Source organism: Athene cunicularia (genome assembly GCF_003259725.1).
Source record: "Athene cunicularia isolate RWA chromosome 5 unlocalized genomic scaffold, athCun1 chr5_part3, whole genome shotgun sequence".
Lineage (NCBI taxonomy): Eukaryota > Metazoa > Chordata > Aves > Strigiformes > Strigidae > Athene > Athene cunicularia.
The window spans coordinates 9,175,065-9,186,403 of NW_020799103.1; the positions used below are offsets into that span (position 1 = coordinate 9,175,065).

Below are 11,339 nucleotides of genomic sequence, written 5' to 3' on the forward strand. Positions count from 1 at the left end.
AAAAAAAAACAACAAAAAACAACACTTAGCAAAATATAATTTAACTGTTTCAAACTGGCTCTACTGCTAGGGCTGTACAAGTTACTATGATTAATGTATATTGTTAATCAATCTAAAGGCCTTTAGCAATATTTTCTTAGTCCTCATTTTCTTATCCAGACCTGTACATCTGTCAAAGGTACAGCTATTATTTCCTTCTGAAAGCTATTTGCATTGTCAACAAAATAACACCCACACTTTCATGATTCATATTAAATGTAACTAAATAAATAGTAAAATGCTTGGAAAAATGTAATTTAAGGTACATGGCAAAGTAAGTAGAAATCAATCTTTTTAAGCAAAAATCTGCCAGCTTGTTACCCAACTGAGCAGCTACTGATAGCAACAATTCCATATATCAATAAATTAATTTTCAGCTCCAAACCCTAGCTAACACACTTTTCAAAAGTCTAATCAGCACTGTTTATCATTAACTCATACAAATCAATTTTGACGTTAACCTGTGAAGCTGCCCTCTTTGTAACTTGGTCGAGATCAGCTTGCAACTTTCTTTGCTGCTCTTCATAGACTTCCAGCTTAGTCAGCAATTCTTCTACAAAAACATAATAAATTTCATTCATCAGGACACAAAACTGATGGGAAGATCAAAAAAAAATGAAAATTCACATGATAATTCATTTCAGCTAGAAAACCTCTGTTGGGCTGTGTTATCTGACTTCTTAATCATTAAATACTGCCGAGTGCTTTAAATCTAACGTGCTAACAATTTAGACTGGTAAACTGAAAATTCTACCATTTTCCGTTTACAGAAACAATGTCAGAAAAGATGACACAAAGGGAAACAGAAAAATCTCTCACAGAGCTCCACTTTAAACTATCTAAGGCTTTAAGCAAAAACTCGCTCAAATTCTTACAGAAAAAAAGACAATTCTTAATTGACTTGCAACTCACTGCTCTGCTTACTGTATACACTCTGATAAATTTTCCAAGTATGTTTGGTCTCATTTTTCCTCCTAAGATGATGCTTCTTCCACTTCCTGGAAAAGTTTACACCTATTCTGCCCAAGCCTAAATACAAGAATTATGCACAGGTAGATTCAGGAAAGGAAAAGCTGAGCTGTAACTCTGAGTTAAATACTGTATGCTACTGTTCACAGCTGCATGAAGGTACTTCAGAACCTGTTTTAAAAAAAAAAGATACACTTTGAAAATGAGAAAGTTTATTTATCTTTGTCTCTTTGAATCATCTGCAAAAGATTTTTTTTTTACCATTTTGAGTTCTGATTTCATATAATGATTGCAGTTTTGACTGTAGCTCTTCATTTTCAATTTGTAATTCTGAGACACGGTTGTTTAAGGCAGATACATCATTATTCTTTGATGAAAACTAAAAGAAAAAATAGTTAAGAGTTTTTCAAAATCTACCAAAACACCAGAAACAAAGTCAATGCAACTTTTTCTGATTTTTTAGTAAGATTTAGAATAGCTGTTCTTTTACTATTTGTAAGTGCAACGAACCAGCTAATCTCTGACAAATTTACTCCTGAATGCTGCTAACAGCAATTTGTACTAGTTTTTGTTGAAACTTCATCCACTATCAACATTTTATGTCCATTCAATTTTTATACATTATTTCATACGTAAAGATACTTTTAGTAAATTATTTTAATATTATCTTTGCCCCATATTTTAGTTTATTTCAGTCAAATCTCCAAGCACAGTAGTTTAAAACAGGCATGGAATATTAAACATAATGTTACACATACATTTTTTATTTCATCCTCCAGTTGTTTGATTCTTGATTTAGACCAAGCCTTCATTTTCAGAAACTTTGCTTCAGATTTGCTGGCTTCTTCTGTTTTCAATCTCACTTGCACTAAGAAACAAGACACAAGAAATTATCTAAAAACATAGAAAGATTATTAGTACAAGACCTATGTTTAATTCCTGTAGCAATTGGAAGTTATACAAGGCAACCGCATTTACAGAAAAACATAAGAAATGCAGTGAGAAATTTATAGTTCATGTGATTATCTTGGTATTTCTATAACCCTCATTGTTATAGTATTTGATTGTAGATGCCTTTTAATTAGTGTGGCAATAACTCTTCCACAGATTTAATGTAGTTATACTTGCAACAGGTATGAAATTGGTCTACAATACGTAACAGTCTGGGGCAAAGGAACTCTTCATATGTAAAAACTGTTTAAATAGGATACCTTCTAAATCCTCCACCTTCTCTTTGGTTATAGTCTCCAGATCTCTAACTTCTTGTGACTTAGTCTGCCCGCTACTGCTTAATTCTGCCACTTGTTTCTTAAGCTGAAACAGGGCCTGATCTTTCTCTTGCAGCTCAGTTTCATGTTTCTCTTGAATTTCATGCAGTTCAGCATTATATTTCTCCTTAACTTTTGTCATTTCAAGCTCATGTTTCTCCATCATGTCTCTTAACTGAGCTCTCATTACATGTTTCTCAGCATCCAGTTTAGACTGCAGGTTTTCTTTTTCAGACAGAAGACGTTTCACGTTTTCGTTAATCTCCTGTAAATAACAAAACAAGCTTTTATTTTTTAATGCAAAGTATTTTTAGTACCACTGTCGTATTATATTTCTATTCCTACATATATTATAATCAGAAATCAGGGCTACTGTTGGTAACCTGGCTCTACCACAAAAGCTACTCAGCTCTGGCTTTCCAAGAGCGAAGTGGGAACTTCAGCAAAATGGTATCACTATTTGAGTGCAAACTATACGCACCCTCTCCTATAGGTGAAAATCAAATTAAAAAAAAGAATGTTTGGTTCTATGGAATATAAATAAAAACCAACAGAAGCAGACCTAACAGTGATCCCAAAGATTAAGAATGCTCACTGCAATACCGCCCAGGTGTTGTCACCTACATCCATTAAAACTGACAAACTGATGTAGTTATTCTTTACAATATTTTGTTGCCAACTAGTTTTCTGTTAGCGCTTTTAGCACCTTTACATTAGTTATTTTACTGCATAAAGAGGTAGAAAACATTCTAGATCGCTGTAGCAGAGCAGTCCACTCACATTAGACCTGCTGTTCAAAGATCTACTTTCATGATACACAGACCAACAAATATAAACTGTCCCAGTAAAGACGCTGTGCAGAACAGCACAGGGAACACGTCCAAAATATGGTTAACTGCTTATGTTAACAAAGAAAGGCTTCTTGCTATTTTAATACTTAATCTCAGCTTTAAGGGCTTTAAGTTCATGCTGTCAGAGTCAAAGCTTCCCCCTACCCTCAAGGTGTGCATCTCTGTCCCCCCAGTGCACTAGCACTAGGTACCATCAGTTCTTGCAGAGCATCACTGCAGGAAGATGCATCTAACCCCCCCCCCCCAAAAAAAAAAAACAAAACACAACAAAACCCTGCGTAAGGCAGGAGGTATAATATAACAAATGGGAAAGACAAAGAAAACAGGCTTCAACTACCAGGGATCTTTACAACCTGAGCAGGACGTGTACCTGGGTACTTAGCTAAAACTACTTCTAGTAAGATTTTGATTCTGGCAGCCCTACTGGTAAGCTGAAAAATTGTTGGAAATAGTATAGCTAAAATGCTGGACCTGGCACCCCAGACAGGCTATAATGAGTCTGCTTCAGCAGAGTCCCAAAAGCCTGAGACTGCAACGTCCGTTTTCTACACTGTTGAACTGAAGCAGCAGCACTGAAAGGCTATAACCAGAGCTCATGCTAGGTGCTTGAACACCAAGGACCTTGATTAGGTATTACTTTTGCAATCAGTAGAAATACAGCAAAAGGAAAGGCACACGATTATCAAAACACTCTGAGGGAAGGGGGAAGAAAAGCCTCAGTTTTGGGGCTCGCTGCAGTCTCTAACTAGAGAAGCTGAAACCTTATGACAGCAAACTCTTCACCACATGGCAAGTTCCCAAAATAAATCAAGACAAACTATGGGTGAGCGCTGATAATTTTGTATTTCATGGACTTTACCTCTCCTCTAAGTTAATTTCTTAACTGGAATTAATATTTGTTTGCACAACTATGGTTGCATTATTAGCCTATGTCAAAGCCTCACAAAGAACTGCAAAAATATTTAACGCAAAACTGTCTTTTGTGCACAACCAAACAGATTTTTTAACTTGTAACAGACTTGATGAGTTTAGTCGTGCTCGTATGCTATTTCTTACTTCCAGTTGTTGGTCCTTGGCATCCAGTTCTTTTTGCAAGACTTCTATCACCTGTGTCCTTCCCAACATAACTTCTTCCTTTTCATGGAGCTTCTGTTTCAAAGCCTTCAGTAGCTAGAAAAAAAAAAAAAAAAAAAAAAACCCAAAAACAAAACAACAAAGCCCACACCTTTCAGAAGAGAAAGAAAAAGACATCTTTATTTACCCAACCAGACATCTAAACTATGCCACACAGGTTAGTAATTACATGATTCCAAATTCCCATGTCTAACTAAATTAAAGCAAGCTATCGAGTTTCCAAAGCAACATACTTGTTCTAGGTCAGCACTTGCATCAGATTTAGCAGCTAATTTAAAGAGCTCCTGCTCATGCTTTTCTCTCTGGGCTTCTAGTTCCTTTTCCTTCTCCTGGATAATATTCTGAAGCACACGTACCTAAAAACACATAGAAAGTAAATATGAAACCAGTAAACAAAGGTATAGTAAAAGTACACTGAATTATCTAATTAAAGGTACAGCAAGATACTGTATTCTATCTTAAGTCTCAGATTTGCTTCCACTTAACAATAAATATAGTAATCAGTGATGTCAGTGGTGCATGAAGATAAACCTGCAACTTACATTACACTTCATTTCACAGTAACAAACTTCAAATGAGAAGCACAGTATCATTCATTTTTGTTTAACATCACTGATCTTCACCTTTCTTTTTTGGATGCCATTGTTCTGAGACTTCTCATTTCTAAAAGATTATACTAATCATGTTCATTTCTAGCAAGTTTCTATCAATTAAGCCCAAATAGCAGCTTTGAAACCTAACTGCTTCCTCCTTAGAAACTTGTATTCTACCTTAACATGTCTTTGTTAGCTATCTTACAATTTTTATAGGAACTGGATGTAACTTCTGGAAATCTTGCTCATGTTACTTTGAATGAATTCACATGAAGTCTTACCCAGATTTATATTTGAGTGATGACATTGTGCTCACCAAAATGGCTTTTACAGTCTCAACTGTAATTCCCTGTGTGCTACTGAACATGTGCAGTCGTCTTCAGGATCAAAAGTAGCATTTTTATTATAGATAAAATAAACTCAGGCATCAATACCAAGATGAACAGTTTCATACACGGTAGAACTCAAATCCTGAGAGATGAGGCACATCACATTTAAATCGGAGATTTAGCTTCCAAGGGAGTTGGAAAAGCCTGGTAACATCAAAGAATGGATAACATACTCCCTAGTTCCACTTTTTTTTTTTACATATTATTTAACAAGTTGTTGCTCTTCTTGGCCTGTTAATCAGCTGCTAACTTCTAGAAAAGTTTCCCATTAAGCATATCAAATGTCTTCAGCTATTTTTCAGTCAGGAGGAAAACATAATATTTTCCCATGCTACCCAGCGTGCCACAGAGCTCACGGCACAAGTGACAGTGATCTGCCAAAGAGCCATCTCACCAAGAATGGTTACAAGAATCCAAAAACCACTACCAGCCACTGCATGTGTGCATGTTTGCACCTTCAGGTGCACTGCTACAAGAAAGAGATGCCTGAAGGTTTTTCAGCTGGAATTCTGCACAACTCATTTCACTGTTACACACCAGTTCCTCCATGCCCAAACACCAGCCACATCCTTAAATTCCTTTCTTGCACAAAACTTTCAACTTCAATTATCACCAGTGCAAATCACCTACTACCTCACTATTCTCATTTCATCTGATCACCATATGGATCTTTACTCAAGAATTGTCCAAAATTAAAAATGGCATTTCTTTACTACTGAGATAGAAACACTATAGCCAAGATACCACTTCTTTCACCAAAGAACGTGAGTATTTTTTTTACAGTGCCTTTACTTACATTTTTCACATGTGTAGCTTCTCTTCCTTGGAAATGCTCTCTTTCTTTGCTCTGAATATTTTTAAGACTCTCAATCTGTTCCTGGAACAAGCTACATTTTTCTTCACTGTCTCCAACCTTTTTGGTAAGGTTCTCAACTAGAATCTGCATGCTTTGTAGTGATGACTCTTTAACAGCCAGCTGATTCTTTAGAATGCAAATCAAAAGAGAATTAGAAGAACAGACCCAGAAAAAAGATAAACCAATCACCATAAAGCCACCTCCTAGCCCTTCCCTCAGTTAAAGTATTAAACACAAAATTCAGGTTTGGTTTTAATTTGAATTAAATTTGTCAGCAGATTCTGAAATCAATGCTAATATGTATAAATGGTACTGACAAAAGTAGCAAATATAGATCGACTAACATAAATGAAAATAATCCGCAAAGAATTTTTATTCACATGAATGACTGCAGGGGATTTGTGCTTCAGAGAAGGATCCACCATATAATGCATCAGAACTTGCCGATTCCTTGAAACCTCTGTGGAGATTTTAGATTTGAGCTGCTAATATACCTTCAATTCTTCATTGGGCAAGAGCATGTCATTGGCAACACGACTTGATCCACATGCTATCTGTAAATCGATGATGTAAGCATCCCTTTCAGCTATCTTCTTTTCTTTCTCTGCCAGCATGGCATCCATTTCAGCCCCACGACAGCGCTGGGCCTCCAGTTCAACACACTGAAAATGAAGAGACAGAATTGCTTGTCATCTGTACTTCCATCTACAGCGCAGAAGAACAGTTTGCGTTACTTCCGTATTGCCTGTTTCAGGGTACTGAAAAACTTATAATCAAATTTATAACCTGGTTCAATTCTAAGTGTAATTTTTAATTACTCAGCTTTTCTCTCTGAAATTCTGCACCATTAACTTTTCTGCCACTTCCAACAGCCAACATTCACACCCACAAAACACATCACTGCACAGAACAGCTACAGACCATAACGTGAGATCATCCCTTGCCTATATTTCTGCCTGTATGACTTATTTTTGTGACAAGAAAAACGGATGCAAACCACTATTTTTGTTCAACATACAATTATTTAAATACAGCATTAACCCACAAAGTTCATATTTGTGTATCCTATCCCATTCATTTTCAAGCAACTACAAAAGCATGCTTGAGGATTCACTGCTCACTGAAGACACAGTGATAGAATTCTCACTGTGTTTGCTCATGCCGGCTGTAGCACATAAACCTCTCTGTCTACTCAACAGAAAACTCTCTGCATATCTGTTTAATAACATAACATATAATTAAATATATAAATATATTAAATATATATAAAGATATTTAAAGAAATACATTTAAACATAATCCTACACCACAAATGTGAAAATCCACACACTTAGCTTTACATAAAACACCACCTTTTTTTGTAACTCTTCATTTTTTTGTGTGATCTGGGATTCTAGTTCTTCTATTCTCCTTCTCAGTACTAGTATTTTCCCACGATTTGCCGCAGCATTTTCCTGGTCCCCATCTTTTGATGCCTTCAAAACAGAAAGTTTTGCATTCTGTAAATAGGTAACACCTAACTTTTGTACCTCTACCTATTCAAATGATACTAGTAAGAAAAATGAGACTTTACTCATGGTTTGTATTTCAGTTCTCTCATATATTACATATTCCATGTAGACACTAGACAAAGCGGCCACAGAATTTATATCACGCTTTTAAAAATCTTTGTATTTAAATTATTAATGATCATTATTGCAGCGAAGTGGACTAAAACATGCAATAAAGGCATTCACTTCCTCTAGCAATTGGAACCCATATAATATGGCAAGCATAGTCCATAAAACTCAGCAGGGAAAAAAGGACTATTGGTGAGGTGGGAGGAAGTGTAAAAAAAAAAAAATGTTCCTGAGCACAAAGTTTCCAGTCAGAAATTCAGTTTGTGTAACTACCAGGTTAGAGAAATTATCTGGCATTACAAAAGAAATCAAGTGCAATTGCTAATATGTTTTATTAGCAAAGTAGATCAGCCACATAAATACAGAATGGACACCTAGGGACTTCAATAAACTGATCTGTTGCTGTTCCCTTTCAGCATGCATTTAAAAAACAAATTCCCTAGAAATATTAAAGCCTCACGAAAGTTATTTTAGAAGCTGCATGAAGTCAAAATATGTTATTCTGAGGAAATACAAGTCTACTCACAGAACCACGCTACTACAAACAGACTCAAGAATCTTTGTGATTCTTGAGAACAAGTGAGGGCGTTTTTCATTTCTTCTTGAAAACTTACGTTCCCGATTCACACATGTTAAAAGTTTTGAGCTGCTAGTAGGATGAAGATCAATAGGAATTTTTTTACTAAACAATTTGAAAGTTATGTACAATTTTATAAATTGCTATAGAAAGATAACAATTCTTCAAAAGAAGAATTAAATAGAAATACACAGATGGACTGACAGCACCCACAGTCTACCCTGGTCCTAATCTGATGCAGCTCAAAATTTGAATCTGTTCCACATCTGAGTCCAGCAAGCAAAACTGCCTACAGCCTTACAGAAATTGTCTGCTTCAAAAATGTAAGGACATTTACCTTCTTCTGTTCTGCTTTTGCCTCTAAGCCTCCTGATTCTGATAATTGTTTCTTAAGTTCTTCCAATTGTGAGGTTAATGATGCAACCTTGGCTTTGTTTTGCAACTTCAACTTGGAGAGTCTGGCATCAGCAGATTCCTTCTCCTCCTACAAAACACCATGAAGGACCAAATTAGCTAAATGAACAAATGCATCCTTTAATTATTCTATTAAATATTAAAAAAAAAAAAAAGGAGAAATCTAAAATGGTTACTAAAAAAATCTTTCCCCTAAAGAGACATTATAATGTCACATGCAACAGGTCTGCATATATGGAAGAACCCTCCTTCCATTATTTAAACTTTCTGCATGTTGTTATTATTATTCTATAGAACATTATGATGTTAGAAACTTCGGAGCATTATGATATTAGAAACTTTCCTATTTTTTGACAGCAATACAATTTCAGTGCTTGATTTTTTAACTAGTTAATTTTTTTTTTGCATGCAAAAAGAAAGACATCTTTATAATACTATCAAAAAATATTTCATTTTGTTTAAAGAGACAACTATGCATTTTAGTACAGTATTTTAAACACTTAGCTGTTAGTGACCACAGAAGACATTTTTTTTTAAAGTGTAAAAATAGTCTCTTGAAGGAACAGACCATCCTTATGACTGTTTAAAGAACAAGAGAGTAAAGAATAATAAAACCCTCAAAAGTCTTCAGGTGATTAGATATAAATTCTTTCTAGTTTTTTCCTTCCTGATGGCAGTCAAAAGCAGAGGATAACATATAGTAGCGTTAATAGTAAAGTCATTATGCAAAAAAAATTATTTATAGTGGAAGGAGAAATTTTAAAATTATCGACAGACATTCAGTTTGAGGTAAGCTGGCATCGTGCTACATGTCCAGTAATTTTTGTGGAGGTATTTTTCTCCATAATTAGCCTGAAATGACCATGCACCCCTAGTTCTCAGAAAGCCAATCTGTCTCTTGCAATACAAAGTGCATCTGCTCATGCAAGGAACACATGTTGTCAGGGTAATACCCAAACCCAGTTACCATTTTGGAACAGGAGACACACTGGCAAAGAGTGATCATGTCCAGGAACCATACGATCTGCCTGTGACCAATGTTTCCTGTGTTCCTAGAGCTGCTATAACTGACTATAAGCCTGCATCTACAAAAACAGCTCATGCTGAACGGGACTGAAGGTTTTTTAAACAGTCTGTCTGACAAGAATACACACATGGTACCTTTAACTGAAGATCTTTTGTTCGAAGCTCAGCATCCTTCTCTCTGACAAGCTCCTTTAGCTGTGTGACCAGCTGTTCAGTACTTGTCAGCTGTTCAGCCAAATCTGCCACTGACATGCTTCTTGCATCTTGCGAGCCCGCAGCCTGCAGACATTAAATATACTCTGAACAAACAAAATGGTGCAGACAATACTGCTTCTGCAAAAAAGTCTTCAGTTGGTGTTTGGAGGTTTTTTTAAAAACATTCAGCAAATCTTATAAGAGTGCAATACTAAAATTTACATGTACCATATGCACCTATGCCACACCTTTTTCAGCAAGTTTTATAGATACATGAAATTATAAATCTTAGGAATTGGTTTAGCAATGTTTGTTTGAAAAACAGCAAAACCATCACAGCATCCTAGGTATCTAAAACTGAATTTCCTCATTTACTGGATCTAGATTGTAATAACCAGCAGCCTTACGGAACCTAGTGGCAATATAATATTGATACTGAACACACTATATACAAAAAATAAACTTGGGATAAATCTTACATAATTCCCACTGATGTTTTCTTAAAGCAAGATAAGCATAGTGAAGAGGAGTCGACCAGCTCTGTTACGTGCAAGAGATTAAATACCAAGCAGACAGGAAGCAAGAAGCCTACCTGACTTTTACAGTCCTACAACTGAGTCATAGTAAAACTAGTTGAGCAACTTATTTACAAAAGAGCAAATACATACAATTATTATATTATCAATTAAAGATTCTCTATGTCACAAATTTGTAAGAAAAAAATAATTTTAATAGTAATTCAATACTTACTACACTTTTGGAAGGAGAATCATCTCCACTACCCCATTTCCACATAGTTTCACGATGACTATGAAAACATAAATGAAATAATACCACAGTAAGTATCAGTGATACTCAGATAACTGTAATGAACTCATACTTCTCTCTACATATTTCAATGTAAAATGCCCAAAACTAATTTGTTTGTTCAATTCTGACAGCATCTCTGATCTCAACCACATTACTAGTTAAGAAATAATGAAATTATACAACATGCATTATATGCCTCCTCGAAAACACCACTAGTCAGTAAAATATCAACACTATCAAAAATAAGTCACAAGTGTTCCTTGCTTCTTTTGTGCACAACCAAGTACCACAAATTTCTAAATGGCACCAAAACACCAGACATAATTACACTTTCTGATCATAGAAAGCTGTAGCTTCCTAATAAACACAACTGTAGGCCACAAAAAAGGTGTTACAGGCAAAACCCTGAAGACTAAGTAGGTACAAGGCAGCTCAAAGGTTAAGAACTTTACTGAGCAATAGTGGCAAAACCAGCTGAGGAAAAAAAATGAGCAAAGTCTACAAAATAGCCCATGCAGTAAATTCCAAATTGTGTTTTAGGGATATAATCTAAAAGAGCAGACTGACATATCTTGCTTGGTCCTGGATGATATTCCACT

The 11,339-nt window shown here is 35.5% G+C and overlaps 1 protein-coding gene across 7 annotated transcripts in view; it reads right to left on the bottom strand.

Annotated features, from left to right (window-relative positions):
• The window catches only part of LOC113481278 (golgin subfamily B member 1-like), a 40,274-nt gene extending 29,490 nt beyond the window's left edge, over positions 1-10,784 (bottom strand). For 5 of the 7 annotated variants that reach the window (XM_026850779.1, XM_026850778.1, XM_026850777.1 and 2 more), the window contains exons 1-12: positions 10,681-10,784; positions 9,871-10,014; positions 8,633-8,779; positions 7,452-7,574; positions 6,594-6,761; positions 6,040-6,225; positions 4,495-4,617; positions 4,184-4,297; positions 2,220-2,541; positions 1,767-1,876; positions 1,270-1,387; positions 501-592 (exon numbers count right to left, since the gene is read on the bottom strand). In XM_026850779.1, the coding sequence (XP_026706580.1) occupies positions 501-592; positions 1,270-1,387; positions 1,767-1,876; positions 2,220-2,541; positions 4,184-4,297; positions 4,495-4,617; positions 6,040-6,225; positions 6,594-6,761; positions 7,452-7,574; positions 8,633-8,779; positions 9,871-10,014; positions 10,681-10,725 (1,692 nt within the window). In that variant the 5' untranslated portion in view covers positions 10,726-10,784. The other 2 variants (XM_026850781.1, XM_026850782.1) reach the window with 2 other exon arrangements.
• Between the last annotated feature and the right edge of the window lie 555 nt (positions 10,785-11,339).